At 45.1% G+C, this 20,649-nt stretch overlaps 1 protein-coding gene across 6 annotated transcripts in view; it reads left to right on the forward strand.

Moving 5' to 3' along the window:
- The window catches only part of SCRIB (scribble planar cell polarity protein), a 139,996-nt gene that overhangs the window by 110,239 nt on the left and 9,108 nt on the right, over nt 1-20,649 (forward strand). For all 6 annotated transcript variants that reach the window (XM_068108272.2, XM_068108273.2, XM_068108274.2 and 3 more), the window contains 5 exons: nt 683-799; nt 927-1,106; nt 3,237-3,356; nt 19,496-19,555; nt 19,718-19,808. In XM_068108272.2, coding sequence (XP_067964373.2) covers nt 683-799; nt 927-1,106; nt 3,237-3,356; nt 19,496-19,555; nt 19,718-19,808 — 568 coding nt within the window. The remainder of the gene's footprint in view (nt 1-682; nt 800-926; nt 1,107-3,236; nt 3,357-19,495; nt 19,556-19,717; nt 19,809-20,649) is intronic.

Genomic DNA, 20,649 nt, shown 5'->3' on the forward strand with positions numbered 1-20,649 from the left:
CGCGCATCCACACCGAGGCTAAAAGCTTCTCTTCAATACTGTATGGACTTTGATCACACATCCTGAAAAAAATATTAATCATACCTATATATGAATTTAACACCCGACACAATAACTATAAAGCAACAACAATAACAACATTACAAATGTCTATTGTTTTGTTATGTCGAGGTTCTTTCTTTTCAGGGCTTTCATTAAATCCTTTGTTTATTTTATTGTCCTTGACAAAGAAGAACGAAAAAGAACATTCAAAATATAAAATATATTGATCCCCCACTTTGCGTCCACACTGTAGAATAAGGGGCTCTTTACGGATGGGTCCGAGTTCAAACCGTGTGGCAAAAATCAATGGCATTTTGTTTGAAGGATGAATGGGGAGTGGTATAATATTCAGTGTAACAGTATACTTGTCGAACACCCAACCTGTCCACCAAATTTCCTCAGAATCCATCTATAACTTTTTGAGATATCCTGCCCACAGTCAAACAAACACACAGACAAACAGGAGTGAAAGCATAACCTCCATCCACCTCCGGTATCAGCGGTAATAATATATGGGAGTAAATAATTATTGATTGCAAATGCAGGTGGGATGATAAATGCATTTGCACCGATCTCGTCAGTGAGCTGGACTGCTAGAGTGCTAAACCTTGTATATAAGAAAGTCTTCTCTCTTTATCAGGAAATAACCCTAGATAAGAGACCTTGTGAAAAGCTCGGGATCAGTATCCGTGGTGGAGTTAAAAGTCATCCAGGAAATCCTTATGATGCAGCAGATGAAGGGATATTCATATCGAAGGTATGTCGTGTGTACATGCAAGTTTGTGCCACCTGAGAGTGAGCAAAGGAAGGTGCTGGGGTGGGGGGAGGGGAATGGGAGTTGGAGTGTTGTGGATAAGATCCCAGAGTCCTTGCATGGCTTGCAGATCACGTTGGTAGGAGCAGCAGGCCGAGACAATCGACTGCGCCCAGGGATGCGCTTGGTGGAGGTGAATGGGCAGAGCTTATTGGGAATAACGCATGCAGAGGCTGTGCGAGTTCTTCGCACCAGTGGAGATCGCCTTAGCCTTCTAGTTTGCGATGGTTTTGATGCCTCTGCTCCACAGGTATGTTTGATGCAATATATCTCAGCAAAGATGGATTGGGAAAAGTCAGTGGAGGTGTCGTATATAACAGGCTTGTGTGTTTGCATAATAAGTTGATTATTTGATGCACAGTTTTCATATCTTTGATTTGTGTTAAATAGGCATTTAATCTGATATAAATTTTTATAACACATCTTTTTTTTTTCTTCTTAACCTGCGTGACAATTATTAATGAACACAAAAAGATATAACTGGTGCTAGATACTATGAAAAATAACTCTGAAAATGTAAGAAATACAATAATCTCTCGATTTACGAAAACCACGTGTTCCGGAAAACTAGTTCGTAAATCGAGAATTTCCCCATAGATATAATGATCTTATGACAGCTACTTTATGGGTTTGCACTGCACTGGAAGGTATCACAGATTGGGGACATGCTACGATGTTTTCTTCATTGTTGTGTATCGTAATCACCGTTATATATTGCAAGGCCAAAATCATGCGCAATATCCGTTAGGCGGGCACCAGCATCAAACACAATATCCATAAGGTGGGCACCAGCATCAAACACAATATCCATAATGTGGGCACCAGCATCAAACACAATATCCATGAGGCGGGCACCAGCATCAAACGCAATATCCGTTAGGCGGGCACGAGCATCAAACACAATATCCATAAGGTGGGCACCAGCATCAAATACAATATCCATAAGGTGGGCACCAGCATCAAACACACAATGTCCGTAAGGTGGGCACCAGCATCAAACACAATGTCCGTAAGGTGGGCACCGGCATCAAATACAATATCCATAAGGTGGGCACCAGCATCAAACACAATATCCATAAGGCGGGCACCAGCATCAAATGCAATATCCGTTAGGCGGGCATGAGCATCAAACACAATATCCATAGGTGGGCACCAGCATCAAACACAATATCCATAAGGCGGGCACCAGCATCAAAGACAATATCCATAAGGCGGGCACCAGCATCAAACACAATATCCATAAGGCGGGCACCAGCATCAAACACAATATCCATAAGGCGGGCACCAGCATCAAACACAATATCCATAAGGCGGGCACCAGCATCAAACACACAATGTCCGTAAGGTGGGCACCAGCATCAAACACAATATCCATAAGGCGAGCACCAGCATCAAATGCAATGTCCGTAAGGTGGGCACCGGCATCAAATACAATATCCATAAAGTGGGCACCAGCATCAAACACAATATCCATAAGGCGGGCACCAGCATCAAATGCAATATCCGTTAGGTGGGCATGAGCATCAAACACAATATCCATAAGGCGGGCACCAGCATCAAACACAATATCCATAAGGCGGGCACCAGCATCAAACACAATATCCATAAGGCGGGCACCAGCATCAAACACAATATCCATAAGACGGGCACCAGCATCAAACACAATATCCATAAGGCGGGCACCAGCATCAAACACAATATCCACAAGGCGGGCATCAGCATCAAATTTCTAATTTACTTTCTAACTATACCACTTTCCTATCTTTCTTTCAACGAGTATCACTTCTTGAGCACTTATATTCCTTTTAGGAGCCATAGTTTTAGATTAATAATGCACAAGAACATTCAAATTGAGCATATGAAATGCACTTTAACACTGAGCTTCAGCACAAGCGTAACAGCATAGGAGAGACTGAGGGAAGCAGCGCCGGCGTCATCGTCCCAGATGTGAGCCGAGTGAGCGTTTTGTAGTGTAGATGCTGCAGCATTTTGTAGTGAGACACGTGTTTATTTTCAATTACACGATCAAAACTTTTGAGCAGACGTTCATGAGGTCGCATTTTGAATTTGTGGTTGAAAACAGTTGTAAACTGGGTTGAACCTTTGTAATTCGGAGGTTCTTAAATTGGGAGATTACTGTACTCATATTTGGTCGATTGTACAGGGGTTAAGCTTTTTTGTATTTCTGACTACATTTTGTTCAGTGTTATCATTAGTTTCCTTTTATTTAGTTCAAATGTTAACTCACAAATTTAATCCTTCCATTCACCTGATTTTGTTTTATCATGAGGAGTACCTGTTTATGTTTTGTTGCACCAAACGCACATTCCCAGCTCACATGTTGGATATACATGAAGGCTGGTTTACTCTTTGTGAGCAGTCTTTGACAGGATTGGCTGGAAATCCATGCAACATGGGGCCAGGGAGAAAGAACAGCATGGAGAGCATCTCATCCATTGATCGAGAGACTACTCCAGAGGAGATGAGAAGCTTCAGAAAGGTCAGTGATCGTTGTGACCCCTGGTGATTTTTTTTTATTTTGGTGTCGACAAAGCATTAACTTTCATCCAATGACTGCAAATCGGAAAATAACAAATTTTGCGGATTTTCACTTTTTCTTTAGTTGAGGGCATGTTGAGATCAAATTATTTTATTTTATTTTGTATTTTGCTGATGTCATTGTGATTGGTGACCCCATCAGTTCTCAGCGTAGCATGCTGGTACTGTGTGTGTGTGTATATATATATATAGTAATGACTTGCGGTTGGGATTAAAATCAAATGAATCCATCTTGAGTTCTCCAACCTTTAATGAGCAAAATAAACAACTGCTCGACGTTTCGATCAGCGACACGGACAAACGTGCATCCACTGACTTTTCTCAAGAGTAAAGAAAAACAATTCTATACCCTCCCTTATATAAGGAAATAAGGGGGGTGGGAGGGGGGGGTTGGGACCTCAAAACCACCAATCAATACCATTCTGAAACAACTCGTGCCATTCAAATCTAAACCGTGAATCAAAACAAAACCGTTGAACCAACTGAAACCACACATTGGGATGTTACATCAACACAACCGTTAAATCACAAGTTGAATCAAACAAAACGTAACATAATTCTAAAATAAATCGATGAAAAACAAACAAACATGATTATTTGCTTCAAGTGATGGTGGTAATTTAAACGAATTAAGCCAAACGGATATATCGCAAACCTAAAGTAAGAATGTATACCCAAGTGACCGCAACCGATGTAATAACTTATATGCTTGGTGACGCAGTTTCTCTGGTACGTTTCTGCATGACAGGGACAAACGCTTGTGGTAAGTCAAGCACTTCCTCTGTGAGAGACACAACAGACTCCTCCACATGCCATGCCTCCAAAATCCTCCTCCTACGTTTACGGGGGGTTGCACCCAAAATGCTGGCATTATGCCATAGCAGAACATGTCCAGCCTTCAGCCCATGCTTGGCAATGGCTGTTTTTTTTTTGTTTGTTTGTTTTGTATACTGAATCGAGGCTCGTGAAAGAGCTAACATTTATTTCACAAACAAATCAACAAAACAAACAAAATATATAAAAAGAGGGAGCGGAAGACAAGATGGGGAGAGAAGGGGAAGCACACAAACACAACATTTGAGAGCAGGGAGATGTTCTGGAGGGATAGGGCTTGGGGGGAGGAGGCGTGGGAAGGGAGGTGGGTGGGGGGGGGGGGGGGGGTGGGAGAAGTATAAAACACAAGGACACCAAGGACTTCCAGGACAGAAGTTGGTATTTCAAAAAAAGTGGATTTGGGGTGAAATTAGCGGGGGTAGAAAAGATCAAGGTTTTGGATGGGGGAAGATAAGAGATGGTGGTGAACAGCTGTTTTAAAGACCTGGAGGGTGGAGTGGGATTGAAGAGAGTGAGTGAGTTTGTTCCAGAGGTGGGAGAAAAGAGGAATGAAGGAGTGAAGGTGAGCAGAGAGTCTTGATTTTGGCAGTTTAACCATAAGAGGGTTGCAGGCAGATCTTGTGCGACCTGTAGGAATATTTGGGGGACAGAGCCCAGATAGAGCTGGGGGGGCAAGGCCAGAGAGGAGTCGGTAGAAGACGGAAAGACCACCAACCTGCCTGCGTTGTGAAACCTAGGTGAGTGAAAGGCCCTTGGAGTTAGCTTCATCGCGGGAGATTCAAATGATTCTGAACGCTTTGGTTTCAACAGTGTGAAGGTGAGCTAGGTGTGAGGCAGGAGCACCAGCCCAGAGGTGAGAGCAGTATTCCATTGAGCTGCGGATGAAAGCCTTGTATGTGGTGAGGAGCTCGGGTGTGCCAAGGAAGGACTTCGCACGATGGAGGATGCCCAGTCGGCGACTGGCTTTGGAGGCCAGATTTGAAATGTGGTTTTCCCAGGAAAGATCATGGCAGATAGTGAGACCCAAAAGCTTGAGTGACAGAACTTCTTGGAGAGGATTATTCAGAGAGTGGATGGGAGGGTTGTCCAGTCGGTCTTTTCGGAGAGACATCGTAAGGGTGTGAGATTTGTCAGGATTGAAAGACATGTTCCACTTGTTTGCCCAGTCTGTGATTTTGGCCAGGTCTGCAGAGAGTGAGGAGGCTGCAGACTGCCGATCTGAGGGATGAGGAATGGAGCGACAGAGAGTAGAGTCATCAGCAAAGAGATAGAGAGGATTTTCCAGAGAGTCCGAGAGATCATTGATGAAGACCAGAAAAAGCACAGGGCCCAGAACACTGCCTTGGGGAACTCCAGCCTGAACAGGAAGAGGAGATGAGAGAAACCCATTCAGGGCCACACGTTGACTACGACTAGAGAGGAAGTCCACCAGCCATGCGTAGAGAGTTCCATGGATACCAAAGGAGGAGAGTTTGGTGAGCAGAGCGGGGTGCCAGACCGTATCGAAGGCACGTGATCTGTCAAGGGAGACAGCTCTAATTTCCTGTTAGGCATTGAGGACCTCCATCCATTGTTGAGAAAGCAGAAGCAGCATGTCCAGAGTAGAGTGACCAGGTCTGAAACCAAATTGATGATCAGAGATCAAGCCATTGGAGAAGAGGAAAGATTTCATATCTGAAGTAATGATGGATTCCATGACTTTCCTGATAATTGGGAGAAGGCTGATTCGTCTGTAGTAGCTAGGATCTGTTTTTGCACCTTTTTTGTGCAAAGCGGTGATGTTGGCTGATTTCCAAGCAGATGGCAGATGACCTTGAGCAAAAGAGAGGGTGAAGACAACAGAGAGAGGGAGTGAAAGAGCGGAAGAACAGGATTTTAGGACCCGTGGGCTGATGCCGTCAGGTCCAGTTGCAGAAACAGAGTCGAGGGTTGACAGAAACTTTTCCACCTTGTCAGGAGGAAAGGACACAGAGTCCAGGAGCAGCTGGGTACGACTGGGTACGGTGGTTACAGAGAGGGATGGGGTTGGGACACAAGATTTAGAGGCAAACACAGAGTTGAGGCATTCAGCTTTTTCACGTGCGGAGTCAGCCGTGTAGCCATTTGAGGTGAGGGAGGTGATGGGGGAAGAAACACCAGAAACAGATTTGAACAGACGCCACCAGGATTTGGAAGAGGGAGACAGATAAGAGAGTTCGGTCTTCAGAACGGAGAGATGTTTCCTGGCTCTCCTGAGGGTGGACACACACTTGTTTCGGGCTTTGTGAAAGGAAATGAGATTTCCTTCCGTTGGAATTGCTTTCCAGGAGACGAAAGCAAGTTGTTTCTGGGCAACAGCCTCACCACAAGATTCCGTGTACCATGGACAGGAGGAAGGGTATGACAACTGAAGACGAGATGGGATAAATCTGTGCATGAGAGAGAGCAATTTACTTTGGAAGAATTCCCAGGATGAGTTGATGTCAGAGGTGGTAGAGATGGGAGACCAGTCCAGATGATTGATGGCTGCTTGAAGACCGTGCCAGTTGGCCTGAGTGAAATGCCAGACTCGTCGAGGCTGAGGAGGCTCTCTGAGAATGGTCAGAGAAATGTCCACTTTAACAAGCACATGATCAGATGAGCCGATTGGAGCAGAAGAAGAGCAGCAGACATTTTCAGGGAAGTTATTCATAACCAAGTCCAGAAGAGAAGATGTCCGTTGACTGAGATCCGGGTCGGGAAATTGACAGATTGTGTCAGTCCCAGTGAGTCGCAGAAGTCCTTTGCTGAAGAGCCATGGCTGGTGAGAGAGGTACCCACACCCAGCCAACTGGCATGGTGACAATTGAAATCACCACATATGAGGAAGAGAGAGTTGGGATGGGTAGATAGAAGTTAGTCCATATTATCAGACAGCGAGATGTAGATGGAGTCATCACTGTTTGGTGGACGGTACAACACACATATGAACAAAAGGTGGGAGCGAAGGGGAAGCCGTAGCCAAAGGTATTCCTGGGGGTGAGGTGGAGAGAGGGCAGTGCAGGGCGAGTGAGGAAGAGTTTTTTTATAAAGATAGCAACCCCACCTCCAGGACGAGGCTCAGGTCTATCATACCGGAGGAGGGAGTAACCTGGTAGAGATACCAAGGAATCAGAGACATCATGAAGGAGGAAAGTTTCTGTTAAGCAGATCACGTCTGGTTTGTCAGAAGCAACCTGTATGGAGAGATCAGTCAAGTTTGAGCAAAGGCCCCGGATGTTTGAGGTCCATACCGTTAATGAAGAGGAAGGGGGAGCATCGGATACAGAACAGGGGGTGGGAGGGGTAGAGTAAGATGTGGAAGAGGAGGAAGAGGTAGGGAGAGCTGTTGAAGGTGTGTCAGAGATTTCAGAATAGCTTGGAGAAAGGGAAGAATGGGGCGGACAAAAGGTTTGATGGTGATTGGGTGAGGCACAGTGAGGTGTTATTTGAGGAGGGGGAAGAGCGAGACAGAAGGTTGGGGGAGATGAAGGTGAAAGTTGGAAGGGGGAAGAAGCGGGGAGGACGCTTTGAGGAGGAGGAGGGGTGAGAAGGGAGTCTAGGAGGGGAGGAGCGAGGGAGAGTCTCGGAGGGGAGGGGTCTGGGGGGAGTTTAGGAGGGAAGGGGCAAGGGGGGAGATTTGAAAGGGATGGGTAATGGGGAAGATTTGAAGGTGAGGGGCAAGGGGGAAGATTTGAAAGAGATGGGTGATGGGGAAAATTTGGAGGGGAGGGGCGAGGGGGTCGATTTGGAGGGGAGGGGTGATGGGGAAGTTTTGGAGGGGAGGGGTGATGGGGAAGTTTTGGAGGGGAGGGGTGATGGGGAAGTTTTGGAGGGGAGGGGTGATGGGGAAGTTTTGGAGGGGAGCAAGGGGGGAGATTTGAAAGGGATGGGTGATGGGGAAGATTTGGAGGGGAAGGGCAAGGGGGAATATTTGAAAGAGATGGGTGATGGGGAAGATTTGGAGGGGAGGGGCAAGGGGGTAGATTTGGAGGGGAGGGGTGATAGGGAAGTTTTGGAGGGAAGGGGTGATGGGGAAGTTTTGGAGGGAAGGGTTGATGGGGAAGATTTGGAGGGGAGGGGTGAGATTGGATTTTGAAAAGTGTACGATTAATGGGAAACGAACAATTATTAAAATTTATTAAATTATTAAATGATCTCTGGAAAGTTGCACTTGAAGGCCTTGCGATGCTCATTGACCCATTGTATTCATTCAAGATGGATTCATTTGATTGATTGATTGATTGATTATATATATACTAGCGGGGTCACCCGTGGGAATCCCACGGGCATGGATGTGTGTGACATTTCGACATATTGAGTTAGATGCTGCACCTGCACATTCAGTTATATAAAATGGTTACTGGCAATTGATCACATCCACAAATGATGTAATCCACACAATTTATGTACTTTACATAACGTTAATAGGAATACATGCCCATGTAGATGGGAAATACAGTTTGTTTGAAATAAATCACAAATATCAGAAGAAAGTCTTTCAAATTTAGAACTATTCTCACTCAGAGTTAAACATCACCGCAATATGATGCGGTTGCTTCAACGTTTTCGGTGAATTATATGTCATTCCCATCTACACGGGCATGTATTCCTATTAACGTTATGTAAAGTACATAAATTGTGTGGATTACATCATTTGTGGATGTGATCAATTGCCAGTAACCATTTTATATAACTGAATGTGCAGGTGCAGCATCTAACTCAATATGTCGAAATGTCACACACACCCATGCCCGTGGGATTCCCGCCCGTGGGATTCCCACCCGTGGGAATCCCACGGGCATGGATGTGTGTGACGAATTTTAAATATATGTCGACTGTTATTTTAGGCGGTGTATTTTCGTTTATCATCATGGCGCGATTTTAAAAAATATATCTCTGCATTTTCCTCTCCAATACCTCCTCACACTTTACACACACACCGGCCCATGTTTACATATACACACACACACACACACACACACACACACACACACACACACACACACACACACACACACACACACACACACATATATACACCCACACACATATACACATACACACACACATACATCGACACACATGCACACACATGCACACACATGCACACACACACACACACACACACACAGACACATATACACATATGCACATATGTATACACATATGTATACACATATATATGCACATTATACACATATATACATCTACACACACACACACACACACACACACACACACACACACACACACACACACACACACGTACAGACACATATACACACATACACACACAGACATATATATATATACACATACAACAACAACATGCATTTTAAGGCCATTTTCCCTGCTAGAGCGGGGGTTAGCCTACATACACATACACACACATATATACACACACACACACACACATATGCACGCGCACACACACGTACACACACACACACACGTACACATGTCCCACGTATATATCCCACATCCCACATGTATATACATGTTTAAAGTGTACGTGCCCTTCCCCCTTCCCCCGCCCGGCAACGCTGGGTACTTCTGCTGGTAACGAATAAAATAAAAACGAAGAAATATCTCTCGGTAATTTCATGAAACTCGGTGGAATTGGATGAAATTCGCTCGGTGAATTCACTCGGTTTATTCGGTTCGGCTCAGTTCACTCGGTTTAAAGAAAAAGCGATAATGTCGACATGTTGCTGTCTGTGTCATGTTTGGCGGTGTATGATACCTGTTGGCTGTTGGGTGGTGATATGGTGTATTTTTAAAAATATGTCTCTGCATTTTCCCGCGTTGCTGACACCGAGTCGTTCTTCATCGACTGTGTCATTCATTTTGGAAATAGAAGTTTCCACGCAACGCATGAATTGTCACGAGTCAAGAGGAAGTGTCTCGTCATCATCAAATGACAAATATATTACATTGTGAAAATTAAAGATTTCAAATAAACCTATTTAAAGTGTATGCGCAAATAACTAATAAATAAAGAAACGAAGAAATATCTCTCGGTAATTTCCTGAATTTTACTTAGGATTTTACTTCTGGCTAATAATGTTGAATGAAATAAAAACGAAGAAATATTTGTCGTTTTGTGACGACTGGCATCAAAAGTAAACGGTGAATTCATTCGGTTCGGCTCGGTTCACTCGATTTAAAGAAAAAGCGATAATGTCGACATGTTGCCGTCTGTCATGTTGGGTGGTGTATGATACATGTTGGGCGGTGTATGATACATATTGGGCGGTTGGGTGGTGGGCGGTGATATGGTGTATTTTTAAAAATATATCTCTGCATTTTTCCGCGTTACTGACACCGAGTCCAAAACCATCGATAAAAATGAAATCATATGGTGAGTTAGATTGGAGATAAAGGCGTGAGAGAGACTCAATGGCCTTGAAGTTACAGGCGTTTGAGAATTCATTTCGTTCTATAAACGGCAACTTTCATTGGATTTTCTTCCCGTTTTTTTTCAACCGAGTCTAAAACTATGTTAGCGACTGTGAAAAATGAAATGATATATCGAATTTGATTTGAAATAAAACTGGGATAGAGAGCAAGACACCACGGCCCTACAAAACAGGCCTCAAAGCCTGTTTTGATACATTCGGATACATTCGGCGAGTTAATAAAATGGTGGATATTTGTTTATAATTATATGAAGCCACTCCCAGAATGGGTGGAGCTATGGATGGAGCTACTCTGCAAACCGAGTAAGCCACACCCCGGACAGACGCCCAACAGACAGACAGACAGACAGACAGACAGACAGACAGACGATCATCTACGGCTATTATAATACAGATATATATATACACAAAGAATTAAGTTAAGCACCCCAACACAACGAATTAAGGTAAGCACCCCCTAATATATATTCTTTGTGTATATGTATACATTGGCATATATTCTAAGGTATGTGAGATCAAATAATGATTGGTATGACATTAGCAATTATCCATTGATGAAATTGAGTGATCAAAGTGAAAAAAAGTGATTGGTTGAGTCAGTGATCCGATCACGTGGGTCCTACACACGTTATTGACGCAAAGATCGCTAGAGGTCTTCTCAGAACAATGACTGTACGTTAGAAAACATAAACGTCATCCACACTGTCCGTGATGGACCTATAGCTCCATACTTAAATTGAGGTGAAAATATGCCTAAAATTCCCAAAAAATTTCACCTTAAATTATTCAGAATAAAATATTGAAAACGGCATGATTGTTATGTTTTTATGTGACCATAATATCACTTCTCCAGAAAATATAGCAATATCATGGGTATATTACACTGTTTGGACGACAACAAACTTGTAATGTGCGAGGTTGTAAAAAAACGGGGGGGGTGCTTAACTTAATTCTTTGTGTATATATATATATATCTACATCTACGGCCACCTCCGCTTCCGGTCCGGTATGAAGAGGACGCAGGCGTCACATGCTCGCCGCTTCTTCGACCGGGCCACTTAGTTGCTTTCAGCAACTGTCAGTTGCTTTCTTTTTTGGTGGTCGTGCGGATTTTTTGGCCATTGAGTCTGCCCTCTGCATAGCCCCGGCTCTGCTCCCTGCTTCGCCTGCCCGGCTCCTTCGCCTGCTTGCTGTTTCCTCGGGCGCGCTCTCGTGGGTTGTGACCATCGCAGTGGTTTGGTGGCGGTTTCCCGCCGTGATCGAGATTTGTAGCGGCGGCGGTCGATTGCCGCTGCATTTGCCGCTTTGCCGTGATCAACCTTGGCCTCGTGATCGTCTCTTTGCTCCTGCCTGCCCTCTGCTTGGTCCCGGCTCTGCTACTGGCTTCACCTACCTGGCTCCTTCGTTTCCTCGGGCCCGCTCTCGTGGGTTGGGACCATTGTTTCACCTCCTCAACCTTGGCCTCGTCTCGTCTCTCCGCTCCTGCCTGGCATGGCTCTGCGGTACTCCGCCGCAAGGCTCCTTCTGCTCAATACCCGCTCCACCCCATCATGCATCTCTGCCATCAAATCAAATGGACTCCTCCGACGACCCAGGTACATTCACCGTGGCTCCGGTCGTAAGTTTGTTTATTTGCAATCAGGTCACTCCATCCCCATCCTCTGGTCGGCTCAGCGCACTCTCACTCTTCGTCCCAGCGCACCTGGTCACAGCAACGCACACGATCGCACCTCCTGCCTACGAACCCTGGCTAAATCACCTGAATTCATCCCTGCTGTTCAAAACAACATCAAGCTCACCCTGTTCAACACCCGGTCCCTCAACAACAAATGCCTCATCCTGAACGAATACATCCTGGATAACAAACTGGACTTTCTCTGTCTCACCGAAATCTGGCAACAACCTCTGGACTACTACACACTCAACCTCACCACACCCAATGGATATTCCTACGTCAATAAACCACGCTCGGAGGGCCGAGGTGGTGGAATTGCCGTTATCCACCGTCAAGACATCAAGACCAACCTCATCTCCATCTCATCTGCTCCATCATTTGAACACCTGGCTTTTAAACTCTCTGGTCGCACGCAGTCAGTCATGGCTGTCGTCTACCGCCCTCCCAAACCACACCCATCATTCCTGTCTGACTTCTCCTACTTTCTGACCCAGCTATGTTCCCTCTCCCCCTCAATCCTCCTCCTTGGTGATTTCAATATCCACATGGACTCCACTGACTCCACAATAACCACTGACTTCACTGATTTACTCAGCTGCTTTAACCTCACTCAACATGTCGACTTTCCTACCCATATCCGTGGTCACATTTTGGACCTTGTCTGCTCCACTGGATTAAATTTGCACCATCTCTCTGGCTCCGACCTCACCCTCTCTGACCACTTAGCCATCACTCTGACCATCAACATCCCCGCCCCAACACCAAGGCATTATCGCACTATCAACTTCCGTAAGCTAAACGCTCTTTCACCTACCTCATTCTCATCCACCCTCTCTGAAAAAATGTCCACTTCTCCCTTCATTGACCTCCACACCCCTTCCGACCTCACTGACTACTACAACCACACTCTCTCCTCCTGCCTTGACCAGCTTGCACCTGTAAAAACCAAAACAGTTTCTTTCACCCATTCTGCTCCCTGGTTTACCCCTGAACTCAGCCTGATGAAAACTCGTGCTTGCCAACTTGAAAGACTCCGCAATATAACGGGTCTCACAGTTCACTCCCAAGCCTACAAGGACCACCTACAACACTACAAAGATGCCCTCTCCCGCGCCCGCTCCACCTACTACTCTCAAATTATCCACTCTGGCTCCGGAAACCCAAAAGCACTCTTCTCGACAATAAACAAACTCCTCCGCCCCCTGAACACCACCACCCAGTCATTCACAGTAGACAACTGCATCTCCTTCCTCTCTTTCTTCCAACGCAAAATTGACAACATCTACAACAGCTTGACCACCGCTGCACCCGCTCCCCCTCCAACCACCTGCCCCCCCTTGTCCTGCCATCCCCTGTCTCGGTTCTCCCCAATCTCCCCTACTGACCTCTCTGAACTCCTCATAGGAATGAAAACTGCCACCTGCACTCTTGACCCCATCCCCTCCAGCTTTGTCAAGGCCTTCCTCCCTGCTCTCTCTCCACTTATCATTGCAACAATAAACTCCTCCCTGTCTACAGGCATCGTCCCACCTTCCCTCAAAATTGCTGCTGTTACCCCCATTCTAAAAAAACCTGGTCTAAACCCTGACACCCTAAACAACTTCAGACCCATCTCCAACCTACCCTTTCTGTCAAAAGTTTTGGAACGCGCTGTAGCCACTCAACTCAAACATCATCTCTCTGCCAATAACCTGTATGAAACATTCCAATCCGGATTCCGCTCCAACCACAGTACTGAAACTGCTTTCCTCAAAATCACCAACGACCTTTCTCCTCTCCTCTGACACTGGCAACCTCAACATTCTCGTCCTCCTCGACCTCAGCGCTGCCTTTGACACCATCGATCACACCATCCTCCTCACCCGACTTGAATCCACCTTTAAAGTTACCGGCACTGCCCTCTCTTGGATTAAATCATACCTCTCTGACAGACGCCAGTTCATCTCCATCAATAACTGCAAATCCCCCACTGCTCCCCTCCCCCAAGGTGTCCCCCAAGTTTCAGTTCTTGGCCCCCTCCTCTTCATCCTTTACCTGTCCCCCCTCGGTCACTTAATCCGCCGTCATGGTCTCCAATTCCACTGCTTCGCCGATGACATCCAGCTTTTCATCTCCACCAAGTCCGTCTCCACCGACATCCACTCTATCCTTAAACAAACTGCATCACTGAAATAAAATCCTGGCTTCAAATCAACTTCCTCAAGGCTTAACTGTGATAAATCTGAAATAATCATCATTGGCCCAAAAACGCTCACAAAATCCACCCATAACTTTGCCCTCAACATCGACGGTATCCCAGTATCCACCTCCCCTCACATCCGGAATCTTGGCGTCATCTTTGACCAAACCCTTTCCTTCGACAAATACACTAAACAGATCACAAAGTCAGCCTTCTTTCACCTGAAAAACATTGCCCGTCTCCGCTCATCCCTCTCCTCCACGGCTGCAGAAACCCTCATCCACGCCTTCATCACCTCCCGTCTGGACTACTGCAATAGCCTCGTCTATGGTTCACCCTCAAAAATCACCAATAAACTCCAATACATTCAGAACTCCGCTGCCCGTCTACTCACCCATTCCCGGACCCGTGACCACATCACCCCCGTCCTTTACAAGCTTCACTGGCTCCCCATCCCCCAGCGAATCCAGTACAAAATCCTCCTCTTGACATACAAAGCCCTCCATAACCTGGCCCCATCCTACCTGGCTGACCTCCTCTCCAGACACACTCCCACCCGCAACCTCCGCTCTGCTGGTACCAACCTCCTGACCCCCTCCATCTGGACTAAATTCAGATCCTGGGGGGACAGGGCCTTCTCCATCGCTGCTCCCACCCTCTGGAACTCACTACCTCACACCATCAGAGACTCCTCCTCACTCACCACATTCAAAACATCACTAAAGACCCACCTGTTCAAGACTGCATTCAACATTCAACCCACAGCATTTAACCCGTGACTATCTCTTCTCCTTCTCCCTCCTTTTGCTTTAAATATTTCCCTATTGATTCTTGTCTTTTTGCAATTGTTGTTTTCATGTATTGTTATGCATTATGTTTTCCACTCTGTCAAAGCGCCTTTGGGCTTCTGGAAAAGCGCTATACAAAATAAATGAATTATTATATATATATATATATATATATATATATATATATATATATATATATATAATATATATATATATATATATATATATATATATATATATATATATATATATATATATATATATATATATATTGTTACGGTCCTCGGGGAGAGTTCCACGTCCCACATCTCACCATTGCAATGGTCGTGGGTGAGATAACTTCGGTACCCAACGAGTCTATAAAAAGACCATGGATGCCATCTACAACATTCAACTCTGGCCAGATATTCATGCCCAGGGTCGGTTTACTGTACCTGTGAGATGAATGAAGCAGATGGTGAACTGTGCCTGCAACCTCAGAACGGTTACTCGTTGGCTGATCAAAACAATGCTACTGAGCGAACCAATGCTGCATGTCGCACTGTTCTGATCTAACAGGCTGAGTGGTTACTTGAGCTAATTATTCCCAGAAGCGCTAACTCAGCCCAAAGCCGATCAGGATATGTCAAGACATGGTTTAAAAAACTTCTATACACTTTATTTACACAAACAGGCAATTGGTGGGAGGAAACAGTGGTTTGGGGAATTCGCACAGGAAAATGGGGGGAAATATCAGGATGAAGCAACTCAAGCAATATGAATCAATTTACAAGCACACATACATTCCTCTTGTTCCCAACACAATAACTCCCGCCCTTGGATGCCTTATAACAATGACTTAACACTTTTACATTAAATCGATCCAGGTACTCGAAGGAAGAAAAGTGAGTGTGGGGAGAGTGGTTGAGATATTTGAGAGTGTGAGAGATGAAGTGTGGAGTCTTTCTATGCACCTTTTGCAACCCCGGTTAAGGCTGCAATTGCCCATGATTCGGTAGTACAGCCTTTCGTCTTTGTCAGCTTCCTCCGCTTCAACACCGCCCCGGTCATAGAGGGATTGCTGGATGATCTCTGAGTGAATGTGATGGTCTGCGTGGCTGCGGGTACTCTGCCGAGATTCTAGGGTGCTGCCAGACCTCGTTTCGAGGACTTTGTAGCAGCTTTCCGGTATCCTGTGTTTGTGGAAGGCATGCAGTGTGTGAGATGCATGTCGTGTGAAAAAGCCACGAAGTGTCAGAAATAAGGAAATGGAAAGAGTCAGCAAGTTGGGAAGACATCATATCCAATAGCCTCCCTTACTCGAGCCAATTGCACTTGGCACACCATAATTTCTCTGCTAAATGAAGGGGTATGTTGAGATCAGAATGAGAGTTAAACTGCATTTGCCACTAAATGGTGCAAGATGTGAAAGGTAGAGAAGTTGAAAGAACATAAATCAATTGTAACTCATAATCGCAATGCACGTCTATCCCCATGTACACGATATAACTTAATGAAGACAGCTGTTCACCATCATCTCAGATTGTTCCCAAAATAAAAAAAAGGATCTTTTCTACCCTCATAAACTCCACCCTCCTTCCAATTTTCCCTTTTTCCCTTCTGTATTCATCTTGTCCACCCCTTACATCCTCTCCTGCCCCCAATTCATCCCCACACCCATTGTTTGCCCAGGTCTCCCTCTATCTTGGTCTTCAACTCTGCTGTTGGTGTTTCTCCTCTCTCTCTACTGTTCCTTTTGGGTGTTTGGCTTCCTGTTTTTTACTGTTACGTCAAAATCCATTTGAAATGTTATTTTGTATTTTGAATTGTTAAAGGAATTAACAAGAACATCATGTGACAATTGGGTCTCAGAATAGCAAGATATTAGGAAAGGTACTTGCTAGATGATGTTCAACAGAGGAAAGATTCGAAGAAAGACCACGAATGTTGGTGAAATGAATTGAAAAAGAGTCACGTTGATTCAACAGGCAAGGGTCCTGGGAGGGAACAATACTGCTACTGCCTGCTATTCAAAAGTGGCAAGGGAGGGAACAGCAAGAAGAAAGCAATCATTATTATACAAACTTATTTACAACGAGAGACATGTGCTACGGAGTTTGGTATGGACGGCACGAGCTTAGCAAAATGAACCGAGAGGCCCAAAGGCACATGACAGGAGAAGGACAAGAATAAATAATAAAACGGGGATACTTGTTTACCGTCAATGGGGCACCGCAAAGTTCCAACAGCTTATTCTGGAGCGGGTAAGAGGCAGGCAGAGATCACGGCCAAAACCAGAACAGATATGGCACAAGGGTAGAGCCACCACTGCTATTGGGAGAGGAGCGATTCAGGTGATGATAAGGGATACAGGCTCTTCCTCTTTCTCAAGCTGCAGAATGTCGTCCTCCACCATAAGTCCATTGTTCGTCCCTCCCTGGTAGCCCCCCCCCCCCCTTTACCCAAGGTCATTCATTGGGGTCCTGGCACAAGTGTGTTTGGTTGCCTTAGGGCCCTATTAGCACAGCAGTACTTGGCAGATGGCCTAAACAATGGTCCATGTGGCCTCTTAACAAAGGTAAGTTTTTTTGACTTTTTTTGCCCAAAAACGAAACAAAGACATTGCAGGCAACAGGCGGCTCAGTTTGGCTGGCAGGTGCCATTGGTTGGCCAGCAGGTACAAGGGCCTGCGGTAGCAAGCTGATGGAAGTTGTGGCAAGGACATGGGCCAGCAGTACCAAACTGATGCATGTCCGCAATCATTGGTGGGCAGGAGTGTGCTTATGGTAGCAAGTGGGATGGCCCTGCTTCAGCTCCAATCCTATCATAAGCCTACCTAAACCTAAACTGACCTGCACCACATCCCTCTATTAATCTATTATACAACTGGTTCCTGGCCCGCTAAATCCCTATAAACTAAACTATCCCTCCTGGACCCCACATTGATGCAGACAGAGGGAAATTGTTACCAGAGAGGTCGAGCATTCTCTCCCATGCTCCTTTATGGTCTCTCGCTGTGCCCAAATTTCCACCCGTGGTGCGTACCTGTACTTTCAGGCAGGCATCGCACCAGGATCACTGCGCTGATTGACTGGTGTGCTGGCTGATAACTTTCCGATCACACGTTGGCTGTGCCAACAATCCCTCAACACGTGAGGGATTCCTTTATCTGATCGTGTTTGGTGATCGAGGTGCGACCTTTCACACGATGAGTGAAGCAGGAAAACACAAACAGGCAAATTTAAGCACCAAGGTGGATTCCCATTTTTCCCATTCCCATTTTTGGACGTCATTTTTATGGTCAATCCATATGGTTTATCCATGCTCTATTTGGCTACCAACCCACTGTGGTTTATCTGTGCTCTGTCTTCTAAATGCTGAGAATCAAGCGAGGAAGCACCAGGACGAATCTATTTGATTTTGGTGAAGATCTGAATATGGATTCGGATACGAGAATTTTTTTTTTTTTTAAAGTGATTCTTCACCATTGAGAGATAGGGCAAAAGTGATAATATATAACATGATATTTTAAAAGTTTATGGACGAGTTATGGCTAAACTTGGTGGATGAGTAGGTCGGTGACGAGAACAAGCCGATTAGACTTTGGTTCATGTCCGAATCCTGATCCGGCCTATCAGTGGGTATAAAACATAAACTGTTCAGCCTGGCGGAGGTGTGTTCTCTCTAGAGTGCCATTCTAGTTTCCCTTTGAGTTGTACACAAGTATACTGATACATTTTCATGACTTTATTCTGCCTGTCATATGTAGAAGCTTCGCCATTAACCTTAAGCGCAAGCATTGAAAAATTTGAAAAAGCAGAAATATGCAAATGAATTTGATGAATATGTACAACCAAAATAATTGATAAATGCACTTTACAACTGTTCCGATCGGCAGGATGTAGCTGTTAAACAAATAGTGTACTCGCTTCTGGATTTTCAACTGGTTCATCTTGGGTCATCACCCTCCCTGTCATTGCAATATAGCAAGCAATGTCACGGGAATGGTTCTATGGCTGGCAGTGGCAGAGTATTTGAAATCGCTTCATACCAAGGTGTTTTACACACCTGGAGTCTTGCTTCCATACATGCCAGAGACAAAATAATGCACATCGATTAATTATAGCTGTTGGTTTTACCTATGTTTTTGTATTGCTTTGATAGAATCCCTAACAATTTCTTCAAAACATCTATTTTGTATTGCAGTCCAGTATTGAACTACCAGTAGAAATGGTGTCAAGGAGAACTGATGTTGAAGAATCTCCGGTAAGAGATTTGCTCACCCGACTATGCCGAGCCACATTATCGAGTCTGATTGCTCATGATCTCAAATTGAGGAGGTAATGCTGTACCACATGAGCAGCCTTCTCAGCTGGCACAAAGTGAGATTTTGACTGGCCTCGTTTGTCTATGTTGAATGTCTTTCAGATTATTACGCACAGCTGCAGTTCAGGGCCATCACACCAGAGGGTGTCCAACCCCTGCTGCCAACCCATGGAGAATGTAAAAAATGGAAATGGTGAGACATATTAGTCTTGCCCTTTCTCGAATGTGTGTGTATGTGTGTGTGTGTGTGTGTGTGTGTGTGTGTGTGTGTGTGTGTGTGTGTGTGTGTGTGTGTGTGTGTGTGTGTGTGTGTGTTGGTGTTTGTGTGTTGGTGTTTGTGTGTTGGTGTTTGTGTGTTGGTGTTTGTGTGTTGGTGTTTGTGTGTTGGTGTTTGTGTGTTGGTGTTTGTGTGTTGGTGTTTGTGTGTTGGTGTTTGTGTGTTGGTGTTTGTGTGTTGGTGTTTGTGTGTTGGTGTTTGTGTGTTGGTGTTTGTGTGTTGGTGGGTTGGTGTTTGTGGGTTGGTGTTTGTGGGTTGGTGTTTGTGGGTTGGTGTTTGTAATCTCCATGTGTGGGTTTCAGAAGGTGGAACGGAGTCTTCCCAGGGTTCAAAGTATCCACCTCTGTTTCTGTGAAGGATCTTGATTTATGGACCAAGTTGAGAAGTTTTGTCATTTCTCAGAGTTTTGTTTCGAGAGCTCTTTTCAGGATCGTACCGAGCCCCGGACAATCTCCAGATTTAGTTCCTTTGTCCTAATTTTCCCGGGAATGGTTTGTAGTATCTTTGTAAGGTTCTGCTTTGTCATTCCCATTGCTCCATTTATCACTGGTACAATTTGGCCACTCTTTGGCTGCTAAGATGGTTTAACTTCATTCTTGAGAGCTTGAATTTGCAAATTTTTTTGATTTCCACGTTGTTTAAACTGAAATCATTGGGTACTGAAACCTCAATTAGCAATGCCTTCATTTCTTTGTATCTTTTTTTGTATCTTTCCTTCTGTTGTATCTGAGTACTATATCCAGTCGCATTGTTCCCC

This window comes from Myxine glutinosa, chromosome 2 (genome assembly GCF_964187855.1).
Source record: "Myxine glutinosa chromosome 2, kmMyxGlut1.1, whole genome shotgun sequence".
Lineage (NCBI taxonomy): Eukaryota > Metazoa > Chordata > Myxini > Myxiniformes > Myxinidae > Myxine > Myxine glutinosa.